Source organism: Pyrus communis, chromosome 9, assembly GCF_041283825.1.
Source record: "Pyrus communis isolate YQ-2024b chromosome 9, ASM4128382v1, whole genome shotgun sequence".
NCBI classification, from domain to species: domain Eukaryota; kingdom Viridiplantae; phylum Streptophyta; class Magnoliopsida; order Rosales; family Rosaceae; genus Pyrus; species Pyrus communis.
Genome location: NC_142573.1, coordinates 25,047,176 through 25,062,760, shown reverse-complemented (window position 1 = coordinate 25,062,760; position 15,585 = coordinate 25,047,176). Strand labels below are relative to the sequence as shown.

Sequence of the window (15,585 nt, the reverse complement as noted above, 5' to 3'; positions counted from 1 at the left end):
AATCTTTTCAATAGAAATTTTTTTAAGAAATTCCAGCCAACTCTTTGGGATGCCAGAAATGTGGTGTTATTATGTAACTTGGAGCCTAGAAAAGGCATAGATTTGGTTATAATATCATGCAATAAAAACAAAAATCATATGGCGTGGGTTGGTGCAATATATTTATGAGTTTACAGAACTGCATACGCTTTTGTTATATTTTTTATTGGTAAATTACACAAAACTACCCTAATTATGAGTCGAACGACACTATCATACCTCATCTTTTAAAAATGACAATGTCATACCTCATCTTACGAATTTGTTTCAATATCAGACCTCCGTCAAATTTTCTGTTAAATGCTGACGTGACTATAGGCGGGGCCCACTCATTAATCCAACCGGATTAAAAAATAATTAAATATATTTTTAATAATTAAATATTAAAAAATTAAAAATAAAATTATTTTTTTATATATAATTGTGGGATCCACCTCTACAAACCCTTCCCTACTCGTCTCCCCAACCTTCCTCCACTAGTCTCCCCCAATCTATCTTCCCCAACCTTCCTTCACCACCAAAACCAGAACCCACTTCCCCACCGCCGCCCTCACCTGCCAATCACCCTCTTCGATGCCAAGGAGGCCGACGATGGCTTCACCCGTAACTCCTCGAGTTGGTCCATGTTCATGTACAACACCTTACCCGTCCGCATCCTTTAGAACCAAGCTAGTCCATGTTCATGTGCAGCGTCATCAACCATGATAGCGTTGTTGGTGGCACACAACCCATCGTGGGTGACGAAGAAGGCACCAAGGATGACACTAGAGCCAAAATCGGCCCTCGACATGAGCAGAAAAGTTAAAAAAAAAAAAAAAAAAAAAAAAAAAAAAAAAAAACCTAGTTCGTCTTCCTCACCCCCTTCTCCCCACCCGAGCCCACTCCTAAATCAGACACACCCCTTCTCCCCACCCCCTTCTGCCTACCCGAGCCCACCCTTAAATCAGAGACACTCCCTCTCTCTTTAATCCCTAGCCCCAAATCAAAGACACTCATTTTCTCTCTCTCGCTCTCTCTAATCCCTGCACCATTTGGATGGGAAGGGTGAGGTCGAAGTCGAATATGGCCAACTCCTCTGCCAGGGACAGTGGTGCCAAGGCCAGCGAGGCGGCGGTGATGATGATAGAGAAGGAGAAGGAAAGGGATACCAATTGGGGCTCTGTGAGCTTTGGGAGGTTTGATGGGATTTTGAGTTTTGAGATTTGTAATGGGATTTTGGATTTTGGAATTTTGGAGATGTAGATTGCAAGTTGCCCAGAGAAAGAGGAGAGAGAAAGAGTGGTGGAGGAAGGTTTGCGGGGGGGGGGGGGGGGGGGGAACGAGTTGGGAAGGGTTTGTAGAGGTGGATCCCACAATTTTATATAAAAAATAATTTTAGTTTTAATTTTTTAATATTTAATTATTAAAAAATATATATTTAATTTTTTTTTAACCCAGTTGGATTAGTGAGTGGGCCCTGTCTCTAACCACATCAGCATTTAACAAAGAAATTTACAGAAAAACTAACGGAGGTCTGACATTGGAACAAATTCGTAAGATGAGGTATAACATTGTCATTTTTAAAAGATGAGGTATGACATTATCATTATTAGATGACTTTTGGTAAAAATTCAAAGTTTTGAAGTCCTTTTTATTAGTTTTTCTAAATAAAATCATGGACAAAATAGGAAATCATGCGCAAAATAGTTTTACTACTTTTTTTCACCACCATAACTAGGTAACCTTATTTTTCCTCTCATTTGCCTCTCTCTCCCACATTTTTCTTCCATTGCTCTCATTATCCTGCAAAAGAACAGAGAATTGGATGGGGATCTCAATCATAGAATACAAGATGGATGAATGAAGTGGAAGAGTGCATCCGGTGTGTTGTGGGACCGTCATGTGTTACTAAAGCTCTAGGAATTTTTTTATAGAACGGTAGTAAGGCTAGCAATACTTTATGACACATAATGTTGGTCGGTCAAAAATCAAAACATGCAAAAAATGAGTGTACGAAGATGAGAATAATTTGTTGGAAGTGTGGGCATACGAGAAATGATAAGATTAGGAATGAGGATATCTTAGGTAAAATAAGAGTGGCTGTAATTAAAGATAAGACGAGAGAAAATCGTTAAGGTAGTTTGGACATGTGAACTAACGACCTATATATGCTTCAGTTAGTAAATGTAATTATGAGACGGGAGACTCAGGGCAAAAGGGGAAATAGAAGACCTAGGAAGACTTTGAAAGAGAGACATTAAGAAAATACTTGAAGTCAACCCTATTTGGTGGGAAAAGACTGGGCATAAAACCGAGCACACTAGCATTCTAGTATTCATATAGTCAACCCTATTTGGTGGGAAAAGACTATGTTGTTGTTGTTGTTGTTTGCTTTCTCTTTCTCCTAAACTTCTATCCCGTAGAAATACATCACTACTCTCATTAAAAAAAAAAAATTTATATATACATTTGTTTTCACACAAAGTGTGTGGCCCTTGCAAGTATATATTTCCTCCATCGTCTTCTACTCGGTGTTGTCATCTTTAATTATTCTTCAACTTTGCCTCTTTGTAATCCTCTTGATCTATAAATATCGACAGTTTGACACCTTTACCTCTTTATAAGCACGACTAGAAGGTCATCTACAAGCACGTTGACAGCTGTTACTATAACGTCAAAGGCAATGCTCTCATTCCTTACTGAGTGTTCGTAATCTTAGGCCTCTCAACATTGTAAATGTTAGGGTTGGGAGGTGCACGCTCGGGAAGGGCGTGAACCTAGTTAGTCTAGAAAGGCAACCTACCCAGGCTTGATCATTGGCGGGTTTGATGAATGGTGATTCTTGCCAATGCTAGTCTATGCTAGCGACGACTAACAACACGAAGTTCAGGAAAACTGTTTTAAATTGCAATTAAGTTACATTACATCGTAACTAAGGAAAGTACCAATATATGAGACAATCTGAGGGAAATCAATGAAGAATGTTGAGGATCTCTGGGCGGAATTTCACTTCAAGGAAAATGAAGAATGAGGCATAGAAAATTCAGCAAAATTTCACTTCAAGGAAAATGAAGAATGAAGATGGGTTTCTAGAGATTGGTTTATAGAGCCCCGAGAAACTAATCACAGTCGTTGGAAAAGAGGTGCAAAACCGACAAAACCATGACATGTGGCATCTCTGTCGATTTAATTTTGAAACAGAAAAGACGTGAAGAGACGTTGTCGTGTGTGAAGCTACACTTGCTTGCAATGCATTAATACGGAGGCACCTCGATTACTCCACTAGCCAACCACAGAACTTGAGCACCCAAACATCTCCTGACTCCTGACCGCTACTCCAGAATGAGCACAAAAAAAACATAACTAAACGACTGACAAAACAATAAGTCAAGCACACTCGAGACACTTTCTCCTACCTAGCACCACTTGAAGTGTCAACCAATCATTGCAACTCCATGTTCAAGAATGAACCCTTGACCAAGGAGTTGAGGGACTTGTTAATGTTAGGTGCTTTTAGGTCCAAATAATGGTGCATGACAAGAAAGAAACCATGAAAAGCCCAAGGAAAAGTCAAAGCCTAAGGGAAATCGAAAATCCCAAGGTCAGGGGCTTAAAACACGATGATCTCGTGCACTAAAGCCGACCGCTTATGAGTTGAGGCCAACCAAGGTATATGAAAAGCTTTCCAACTGCCAAAGGCACATGGGCAGGCTGATAGCTTTATGACACAAGTCTCCAATAACACGTTTACCTAGACATCAATCATACCATGTAGCAACACACAATCAGTAGCAAAGACCTAGGATGAGATGTAAAGGTGGTTGAAACGGCGCTCGAAGATATAGGATTGGATAACCAAGGCCGATTGAGACTCCCAACCCGCATCACTCTGAAAAGCATGCAATATCTACTAAACATATGTCACTTCGCCCCGTCGAATGTCTAGCTGATGGGTAAATATGAGTCTTCTGAGTTCATTGAGGGCCTATATAAAAGGGTGAAAACCTCCTATATCAAGGTCAAATGATTGAAATGAGATAGTTCAAGTATTAGCCGAGTGCTATTTTTAGCCTTGAAATCAATATAATATGAGCAACACAATGGATGTAACCAAATTTTGAAGGGGGAATCACTTAAATCTTTAAGTCCATTTCATTTTAGTCCATATCCCAAGCCCACCAAGGGTTTAATATTTTAATTTGTTAACCTACAAATTTTGAGCGTTAACACACAACATATTCCTACCTCAAAGGAAATATATTCCAGACTTGTTAGTAGAAACAAGGATGCTTGGTTGCACCTGTGGATACCCTCATCATCCAAAATCACCACCTGCCTATGTATTCTGATCAGGTTCTAACCAATAAAGATCGTCACCAGAGGCTGTTTGGATGACTAGTCTACTTATCTCATAACAGACCAGACATCACATATGTGGTGAGTTATCTGCCAATTTATGCACTTTTCGAGTGAGCTCACATGGTAGGGCTAATTGGATTCTTCACTACTTGAAATTGGCACCAGGTAGAGGTATCATGTTTTCAAAGAACAGACACTTAAAGGTAGATGGTTATACTGATACGGATTGGGTAAGAATTGTTATTGATAAACGATGTACTTCTATGTACTTTATGTTCTTGGGAGGCAACTTAGTAACTTGGCAAAGTAAGAAACAGAAAGCGGTGGCTTTGTCAAGTGCAGAAGCGGAGTACAAAGGTATGGTGAATGGGTTGTGTGAGTTATTGTAGCTCCGCATGTTACTCATGAAACTTCGGTATCGACCAACGTCTGCAACAAACTTGTTTGTGAAACAAGCCTGCCATTCATATTTCTCATAATTCGTTTTAGCATGATCGAATCAAACATGTTGAAGTGGATAGGCATTCATTAAGTAAAATTTCGACGCAAATATTTCAATTTGTGGAATCAGAAGGTAGTTTATAGTCAATCATTCTACAACTCACTTGACAAGTGGGACATTAGCGACATTTATACACCAACTTGGGAAGGAGTGTTGGAGTGAGTTGGCATTCTCGGTGTAATTAATGGGATTTGTTTCCTAATTGTTTCCTTGTAATTAGGATAGACTTTATTTTTGTTCTTACCTTGTGAGTTAAAGTTGTATTATGGGTTAATGATACTAACACCTCCTGAGATTTTTTTGGGTTTTCACAAAACCCTTTCAGGTTTGAAACATTACACAAACATCCCTTAAGATTTTAATTCACTTTCACAAATATCCCTTTGGTCTAAAATTCGTCTACAAAAAGACAAGTTTACCCTTATAATTAATTACTTAACAAAATAAAAACATAAATAAGAAAAATAAAATAAATGTAAATTTAAATTACCCATTAAGAAAAAAATGAAAAAAATTGATAGAATCCCTCCATTATTTCTGAATGCGTTTTCTCGACTTCAAGTGGACAAACAAATTGTTCAATCTATTTTCAATTATAAGAATTCTTATATGAGAATATATTGTTTAATAGCTTTAAGTTGTATCGAGAGATTAAACGGAGTAGGAAAAAAAAAATGCCGATTTTCTTCACGAAAATGGAGAGCATGGCCATTTCTCCGCTATCACCTCCATCCATATTTTGCAACGCCATTAACGACATCGTCATGTCTTTCGTTCAGAAATTTTCTCACCGTCATCATCATCTCTTTCGCTATATTTATCTTAATTTCATACTTACTAGGAAATATTCTTGTCGACATCGTCATCTCTTCTTTCCAAAGTTTTGGAATTGTTCACCCAAGATGAAGATCGAGAGGGGTAATAAAAAGAAAAGGGAAGCGTCCGCGTTGTAAGCATCCTTCCACGGTTACCCTTCCAGTCGAGCTTCATCTTCCATGGTGGATTTCAAGTAATTTATGGATAATTTTGATTTCTCCTTCAAACTTTCCGAAGGTAGTCTCCTTTTGGATTTGTTGATTCTAGGGTTTTGCTATCCAATCCAAATCCAAATAGGAATAGATTGGATAGAAGCCTTTGATTTTGATTAGCTAAGGTTTCAATAAAAAGAAATTTTTAGTTGTGATGAGAATACGAATGATACTTTATATGTTTTTATGCAAGTAGTGAAAATTTTTAATTTTTAAGATATTAACTTTTAATACACATAACTTACCATTTCTATACTACCTCGTGTAACGGTCTCCTTGCATAAGATTCTTGTTAGGTTGAGAAAAAAAAAAAAAAAAAAACTCAAAAGATAGGTGGAGAGAGCAAGGGATGCGGGCGTCGAAAGTGACGGGTACACTTGCTGATCTGGAGTTCCATCTATTAACATCTGACACCTAGGTTGAAATCATCTTTTATAATGATAAGTAATATTTATTCTAAGAATATAATTTAAATTAATTAAATGAAGAACAAAGATTCCTCTCTTTTTCATTCTATTATGCCCCACCCGCATTCATTCCACCCTTTTCCATCATCTGTTCATGTTTTTTTTATTTTTTTTTATTTTTTGTTTCTTTCTCAGATAAAACTTGTGAATTTGATTGTTTTTGTTGGGGTTTGATTTGGATTTTTGATTAATTGTTGGTGAATTTAGTAGGGGAAAAAAAAACCCTCAAAAGAGAGGTGGGGAGAGGAAGGGATGCGGGCGTAGAAGACGACTTTAATTTCGTTTCCTGTTCATGTTTTTTTTTTTAATGTTTTGTGTAATTTTTTATTTGATTTGTTATAAATAAACAACAGTTAGAAAGATAATCTTTATTAGGAATACGAGAGAAACAGGTGCAAGATATCACACTGTTTAGTTTCGTAACTATAACATAAAAAGATTGCTATAACACAAAAAGATTGCAGGAAAAAGAGAAAGGGAGGATACTAATATTATTGTTTTCACTTCTTTTCTTTGATGTGTGTTGTAATCACACACAGATTACTCTTTATATAGAGTCACATCCATGACAAAATAAAAATTGAAGTGATTGCTCTTTTTGAAAGCTTCACATAATAACAAACTACTGTAGTCTTTTTGAAAACTTCACATAATAACAAATACACTACAATAGACATTCATTCTCACAATTTTACAACATGATTTCCTTTTTAGTTATTTATAAAAGTTTTCTTTTTGGTTAAGTAATTAATTACAAGGATACGTTTGTCCTTTTAGACATTTTTTTGCCTAAAGGGGTATATGTGAAAGTGAATTAAAACCTAAAGGATGTTAGTGTAATGTTTTAAATCTGAGAGGTTTAGGAAAAACAAAAAAAGGTCAGGGAGTGCTAATGTAATTAATCCGTTGAATCGATATGTCTTTGCCTCCTAACTGAGAAGAACACAATGAAGACTTGTACAACCCAAATTTAGCATGAAGGTGCAATCACATCTTGCACCATGCGAAGCTAAGAACAAGTCGGGAATGGGGATTGGACGTTTCGAACCACCCTGCAATCGAAAGCTGCGATACCATGTTAGACAACCACTGGACTCGAAAAATTTTCGCTCTTATGAAACGGAACTAAAATGTATACCAAAAAAACATGTTTCAAAGTGAGATACAATACAAACAGCTCTCTGTTCTATTTATTGATACGAAAGCATTCCAAAATACAATCACAGACATGAATGTTCCACACGCTCAGCCCAAAGCTATCACACACTTGACCAGAGTTCCATGTTTTTTGGTTTCAAAAGCTTAAGGAGCAGCACTTATTTGAGAAAAAGCAAAGCTACAAGCTCCCATGGCGAAAAATACGGCAGTGCGATTTATTTATGTGGTGGACTGGATTCACTTTGCCAAATTAAGATGCAGTACACTTCAAACAGCTCGCTCATCTTTGGCAGTTTTCTTACCACTGAATAACTTGGTCAGGTTAGGCATTACATGCTTTTTCTTCTGAATGGGGAAATTGTTCCGCGCTACGGGAGAAGCAGATTTTCTATGCCTAACCCGCCTGTATGGAGTCTGGTATCCATTACTTCTGATAGACTTTCTAGGCGTGGCTTGTTGCCGGCTTCCAGATACTACAATTCTCTCCCGTTTTTGTCCCCAATTCTGTACTTCTTGCTCTTCGTCCACTCTCTTCTCATTGAGATCCCTCAGAGTTAAGTCTATCCTTATCAGTATTTCCTTCTCACTGGCCTTTAGAGCTTCAACCCATGCCTGAGCTGCTGCTACCTTTTTATCAGCAATTTCTTCGGCTGCGACCGCACGTCCAGTCAGGTACTCGTGTTCAAACTTGGATATGGTAATTGAAGAACTACTCTGTGACTCAAAAGCTCTAGCTCTTATGGTTTTCTCAATGAGACTTTTGAGGTTATCAAGCGCTACAGCTTCGGATGATTTGACTGTTTCGAGCTCTTGCATTGCAGCCTGTAGTTTTTCCTCAGTTGATTCTATCTCATATTCCATTTTCAGAATTTCGGACTTGATGCTTGCAGTCTCTTCGCAGACAAGCTCCTTTTCTTTCTTTGCAGCTTCTGCTTCGGTCTTGAGCTTGTCGAGAGTGAGAGAGAGATTGGACACAATTGATTTTGCTTTCTCTTCAGATGCAGATACAGCTTCCAACTTGGCTTTTGCTCTGAGAAGCTTTGAGTTGAGATTTTGAATGCTTAAATCCGATTTCTCTTCTGTCTTCCTTAACCGAGCTGTCTTGTCTGTTAAATGCTTGAGCTCATTTCTTATAATATCCATGGAGGCCATGTACTGAAAACCTTCTTCTTTTACTGCAGCCAATTCTGTCTTTGCCTTCTCAAGTTCTTCGGTAACTGACTGTAACAGTGCCGAGCCTTCCAGGTCCTCCTCTTTCCGAAAACTGGTTTCTGAACGAGTTAAGCTGTCAATCCTTTGAATCCTTTTGTCCATTTTTTTAACTAGCTTTAGTTCATTCTGTAACACATCCACATCAGAGTTTGTGACAGCTAATTTGGTTTCGAGCTCCTTCGAGTAATCAGCCTCTTCAACAATATCTTTCATTTTCTTCCTGGTCTCGTCTACTGCCAACGAGAATTGAATGGCTTCCTTTTCTCTCTCAGCTTCTATATCTCCAAATTCTCTTGCAGCTTCAATCCGGGCCAACTCAGCTAGCACTTGCTCTTCATTTGCTTCCTCAATCTCGTTCCTGATTGCTTCCACTGAGCTTGTATAAAACAACATATTAGCATTTGCAGCCTCCGTTTCCTTCTCTGCCCGCGATTTCTCTTCTAAAACCGATGCCATATCAAGCTTGAGCATGCTTAGTTCCCGTCTCACAAGTTCCAATTCTCTCATCACTTCTGTATATTTTTTATCGTCCACATCCCCAGTAGCCAATACCTTATCTTCACGCCTGCCTACAGGCCTTCGCGGTTTCTTTAGCACTTCAATCTCTCGTGTATGTGATTTTGTCTTGGAGTTTGATTCCTCAATTACAGAAGAGAGATCTTTAGCTCTCTTCATGGCATCAAGCATCTCAGATTGCGCTTGTGCTCTTAAGGCGTCTGCATCCGCTCTGTTTTCTTTGAACCGACCTATTTCCCTGCGTGCCATATGGAGTTCTCTCGCTATTGCAGAAGACTTCACATGAAATTTGTAGAGAGAGAGAGAGAGAGAGAGAGAGAGAGAGAGAGAGATCAGAAGCAATGCAGATGGTTTTTTGCTACATAGTGAATAAAACTAAAATTATGAACTGGGATTTTCCATAGTTCCAAGAGTTGGTTAAAAACATTCAACTCTTGCAGCTGAGGTCTTGAGCTTGATTCTCTCTCTTCCCAACATCGCTTGTATAAAAATTAAAAAATTAAAAATTTTCGGGGTTATATATACCTCGGAGATATCTATCTGGGGTTTGTTGAGTGAAGGACTAGGAGTGGCTTCAAGAATCCTATCTTCTCCATATATACTGTTGGCTTTTCTAAATCTTCTTCTGTTTTCAGACTCTCCTCTACTCATATTAACCTGTTTACCACTCAAATCATCAAGCACCACAATTTCTGTAAATTTCTTCAAAAATCCAAACAACTTTATTCTTCAAATTTGAATAAAAACTCTTAAGAAAAAACTAGAATATAATTAAACCAGCTTCGTCAAATGTAAGAATTTCAACTAAAACAAATGCAAGAATTTCCACAACTACTTATAAATACATGCAAGGTTTGTTCTTTTTTCGATGTGAGATTCAGACTCTCAACAAAATGCAAGCAATTTCAGCAACTGAACAATCTTCATAATATATATCTATATGTATCTCTTCAATTCTTTGAGACAGAAAGCTATGAGATTGAGAATTAAAAAACTTACAAATAATTTCGGTGGAATTGGAAGGCAGGGAGAGAAAGAGAGCAAACTTTGTTTTTGTCAGACAGTTTTAATTTATTCATTCCAATTTAAAGAGGGAAGAAATATAAAAGAGGAAGGAGTGGCTTCGGTTCTGTCCTCAATTCTACTCCTCATGCTTACCTGATATTGGAACTACCGCCATCTGCCAGCCATCTGTTTATTCTTTTCTTCCCGCATTTTAAATGTCCTTTTCAAATATTGTTCTAATTAAACTGAAAAAAGACTAAAAAAAAACATTTAGGTTGTGACATCCCACATCATCCAGGGGAGTGATCCTTAAATGTATATTCCAATCCTTACCTAGCACGAGGCCTTTTGGGAGCTCACTGGCTTCGGGTTCTGTAGGAACTCCGAAGTTAAGCGAGTAGTGCGCGAGAGCAATCCCATGATGGGTGACCCATCGGGAAGTTCTCGTGTGAGTCCCCAAAAACAAAACCGTAAGGGAATGGTAAGCCCAAAGCGGACAATATCGTGCTACGGTGGTGAAGCAGGTCCGGGAAGTGATCCGCCCCAGGCCGGGATGTGACAATTTGGTATCAGAGCCTAACCCTGGCCGTGGTGTGCCGACGAGGACGTCGGGCCCCTAAGGGGGGTGGATTGTGACATCCCACATCACCTAGGGGAGTGATCCTTAAATGTATATTCCAATCCTTACCTAGCACGAGGCCTTTTGGGAGCTCACTGACTTCGGGTTCTGTAGGAACTCCGAAGTTAAGCGAGAAGGGGGTTAGAGCAATCCCATGATGGGTGACCCACTGGGAAGTTGCTCGTGAGTTCCCAAAAACAAAACCGTGAGGGAATGGTAAGCCCAAAGCGGACAATATCGTGCTACGGTAGTGGAGTCGGGCCCGGGAAGTGGTCCCGCCCGGGCCGGGATGTGACATAGGTCGGATCTTAAAATTATACATTTTTTTTCCTTCAGAAGCAATTTTGAGAGGCGGGAATCGAAATTAGGAACTTGACTGCAGAAATGAAGATTCTAAATCAACTTAGTCACAAGTTTTTTAGAATGTTAAACGTAAAATTCTAAAATGGTTAGTTCAGTTATACAAAACCTCTAGCGTTTTTGTGAGGAGAAATTGCAAAGGTAATTCATGAAATAGTTATTTCAAGTGTCGGTAAAGTAATTCCCACAGAAAGCACTTAGGGGAAAAAAAAGTTGCTTTGTATAAAATCTTTCATATTATTTCAAACTAGCCTTCATGCACATACTCACGCACATGCATAAGATATTTTTTGAATCATGGTGTGCTATGCTCGACTTACACGCTTTAAATGTATTTATATGCTTTAATTGCTTAAATAATTTTTTATGGCAAAAAGAAAATCAAATATTTGAAGTAAATGCATAATATTCGAACTTGAAATTCCTCATAAATGAATCAAAGCAGCTAAATCCACATAATAAAATCGGTCTTTTAATTTCCATATACATTTTATTACATTAAGAATAGAGAAAATAATATTTAATAAACAACTAATTGAATTACATTATTGCTAGCCCATTGTGAGGTTAAGCTCACCCCCTCCCTCTTAGTGTAGAAAACATCGTTTATTAAAATATATATATATATATATATATATATATATCATTTTGTTGTAGGCCTAATTCACTGAACTGTATTTAGGACTAGAGAGGGAGAAGGCCGGCGGCAAGAGAGAGAGAAGAGAGATAAATAATTCTGATGTGTGTATTGTATCGCCCCATTGTGCCGTTATTTATAGTAATAGGATAGGTTAAATCCTTAACCTAATAGGATTACAATTCTAATAAGAATTAACTACTAAAGGGAATATTCAAAGATGGATAGATACACTAGGATTTATACAATCACATTTCTAATCTAATAGGATTGCAACACTCCTCCTTGAGTGTGTAAATACTCAAACAAAACATCGCATCAGACCTTCAGCAGATGAGGTAGAACAAATGTCATGCCCCGATCCTGAAACGTGATGTCACCAAGTTACCATATCTAACGTACCCTGCCTTCGAGATATGGACAAAGCACAACTCAAGATTTGGATTGTGTAGTAGTTTTCTTATACTTTATGGCTACATCTAACATCCTCGTTAGATTGCCTACGTACCTTAAATAAGGATCAAGCCATTCGTAGTTCACCATTCATTAAACTCTGAACTTTTCGTAAAACACTTTCTAGCAGAAAAGCATAAGAGTACCACACCACACACCAATCATAAGCCAAACAAGAGTTGTCATTATGCCATTCACAATAATTATGCTTTCCAACACCATTCAACAATCACATCAATCAATAACACACATAACGCACCAAAATGCAGGGCTAAAGCGACATAGTTCGGTCGAAGCCTACATATCTAAAAAATGGTATTTCGGACCACTTAACGAAATCCAAGAACATCGAGTTCCGGACCACTCAACAAAACTAAAATACCAAGCGGGATTCTTGACCACTCAACGGAATCCAAATCAGAATACGATTCTAGACCACTCAACGAAACTGCGAAGTAGAAGGGATTTCGGACCTTTCAACGAAATCTGAGTAGATACGATTCCAGACCACTCAACGGAATCACGGAATACAATGGATATTAGACCACTTAATGAAATCCAAGGCAGGATACGATTCTAAACCACTCAACAGAATCACAGAGCACGAGGGATTCCGGACCACTCAACGAAATCCAGACGGAGCAGGGAACCAAACCACTCAACGAAACCCCAGCGGAACCCAGTTCCAAATCACTCAACGGAACTGAGCAGAAGTCCAAAGAACATAACAACGACTCGAAGAAATAAAACATGAATCAAAGCAAAAGTTACACAATTCGGGATGGTCAACGAAACGAGAAATGAAACAAGCTTTGAAGCAACAAACCCCATGGCAATAGGTTAATGGTCTACTACTAGCCCTCACATTTCATCACATCATATCAATCATGCTAATCAAACCACATTTCAAATATGCACGTCAAATCACATTCCACAAATATTTCCAATCCACAATTTGAATCACATTCAATAGAAATCACATTTCACAAATATTTCCAATCCACAATTCGAATCACATTTCAATAGAAATCACATTTATAAAATCAAGTGACAATCACAAAGGATATTAAATACGAAACCAGGATAACAACTATATCACCTATATTGAAGTCCCTCAATGGGATAGGCCCCGTAAAGCCACACTGAGTCTCTAGTAACACTAATTTTAGTATTTAAAACGATTTGAGACATGTTGACCAAAAGTCAACTCTCAGTCAATGGTGGGGTCCACAACCCTATGTAATTCAATCGGGAACATTCACCCATCGAATTTCAGATTTGTAACTTCCTAAGGTCCTCATTATGCTCATAAAATGACATATTAAAATTTCATCGCGATCCGACGGTCGGATCTTAGCCAATCACAAATTCAAGTGGCTATCAACGTTTGGTTTTACAACTTAGAAATTCAATTAGGGAAGATCCGTACGTCGGATTCACAATCCATAAGTTTCTATGGTCCTCAAATATTTCATACTATAACGTATTAAAGTTTTGTGACGATCCAACTGTCGGATTGTTGATTCATATAATGATCAAGTGACATACTATAATGACAATAGGTTCAAACAATCAAACCACATCAAACGGATATCAAATATGAAATCAGCTCATCGAATTTAACTTAAAAAGGCATCATCGGCCCACTGGCCACGCGTCGCCCCGACTAGCTTGAAAATTCACATAACTCCAAAAATTACCAAATTTTACAAGAATGTAGAGCACAATAAGTGGAAGAACATCCATACCTGGGCTGAAATCCAATTTAACCAGGAAAGGCCTGAAAACACTCTCAATCCGTCGGAAACCCTTGAAATTGGTGCACTTCAATTCTTACTCTCCGGTGCTCTACCACCCCCAAACTTGTTTGGGGTTTTTTCCTGGGCTCAAGAGAAGTATTTTGGTGGTAGTGGTTGAAGGAGAACATCTCAGAAATGGTGGATCGCCAGCAAGGTACCATCGCACCCGCTGATGCAGTTTTTCATGAAATTGAGGCTTATCTCTTCGATTTTTGGGTGAATATGGAAGAGACGTTGATGCTGAGTTGTTTCCAAGTGGCCTTGTGCTGTGAATCGCTGGATATGGCGTCGAAAATCGCTACAGGAACCGGGTCAGGTGTCGAGTGGCATGGGACAAAAACAAGTCAATGGGGGGTTAGCTGGTTCCTCTCCTTCTTTCCTCCCTCATTTCCCCTCCTTGCTCTCTCTTCTCATTGGCCTGTTCCCCCTCATTTCCCTCATTTCTCTCATTTTCTTCCCATCACAGCCACACAAGTGGCATCACAGATCATTACTCTAGCAAATCTGGAGCTTTCCAGATATGGTCAAATGATTGTTTTGCCCTTAACTTTGTTTGTTTATAACTATTTCGTTATAACTCTAAATAACATTATGTTTGTGCTCACGCGTTCATATCAACGAGTACTACCCAAATATGTAAAGAAATCTAGAAAATCATGAAAGAATCAAATACGTCTGCGAAGAATCCCGTTTAATACAATAGAGGCAATTTCCTCCTTTTACTTATTCGAAAAAAATATACGCCGTAAATATGAAAGCGTCGAAACTACAAATATGAATATGAAATATGAGATACTTAATTTTAAATAGTAAAATGCAGGGATGAGATTTCACAACAAACCCAGGATGGGCGCCTAGTTAAAACCTCGTTAGGTAGTAAAAAACTCAGTGGGAAAAATGCTCCTAATCGTAGGAAAAAGAATACATTAAGATCAAGTGAGTATGCTTCTGGATACTTCCCCTAAGCCAGACATAACTTCCAAATAAGATAACTATAAGCAATTCAACTCAGATAGTTTTCGCATATTGATTCCTTGGACTAGCTTCTGAAAAGTAGACTTAGGCAAGCACTTGGTGAAGAGATCGGCCAGGTTGCCCCAAGAACGGATTTGCCTGATGTTGTTGTTACTGGTGAGAATAAAATAACTTCGGCAATATGTGCTTGGTGTTGTCTCCATTGATGTATCCCTTCTTTCGATACATGCTGCATTGTCTTCAAAGATCGTTGTAGGAAGGTCAACGACGGTAGTAAAACCACTAGTGCTTCGAATATGTTCCATGACTACTCTCAACCAAAAGCACTCACGCGATGCTTCATGCAAGGCGAGAATCTCAACATGGTTCGAAGAAGTCGCAATTAGCGTTTGCTTGGTAGACCTCCAAGATATAGCGGTGTCTCCAACGGTAAAGACATAGCCCGTTGGAGAACGTGCTCTATGTGGGTCAGACAGA

General features: G+C 38.5%; 1 protein-coding gene across 3 annotated transcripts; it reads right to left on the bottom strand.

The window, feature by feature from the left end:
• Window positions 1–7,532: 7,532 nt before the first annotated feature.
• On the bottom strand, window positions 7,533–10,457 carry LOC137740331 (protein PLASTID MOVEMENT IMPAIRED 2). 3 transcript variants are annotated; one of them, XM_088700464.1, is made up of 3 exons: window positions 10,419–10,457; window positions 9,786–9,917; window positions 7,533–9,536 (listed from the first exon to the last, which is right to left on the bottom strand). In XM_088700464.1, the coding sequence occupies exons 2-3, from the start codon at window positions 9,909–9,911 to the stop codon at window positions 7,800–7,802; spliced, it is 1,863 nt and encodes a 620-aa protein (XP_088556590.1). In that variant the 5' UTR covers window positions 9,912–9,917; window positions 10,419–10,457; the 3' UTR covers window positions 7,533–7,799. The 3 variants fall into 3 exon arrangements, with proteins under 3 accessions (XP_088556590.1, XP_068336294.2, XP_088556591.1); XM_068480193.2 differs by having other exon boundaries at window positions 10,260–10,438; XM_088700465.1 differs by lacking the exon at window positions 9,786–9,917 and having other exon boundaries at window positions 10,260–10,449.
• Window positions 10,458–15,585: the final 5,128 nt, after the last annotated feature.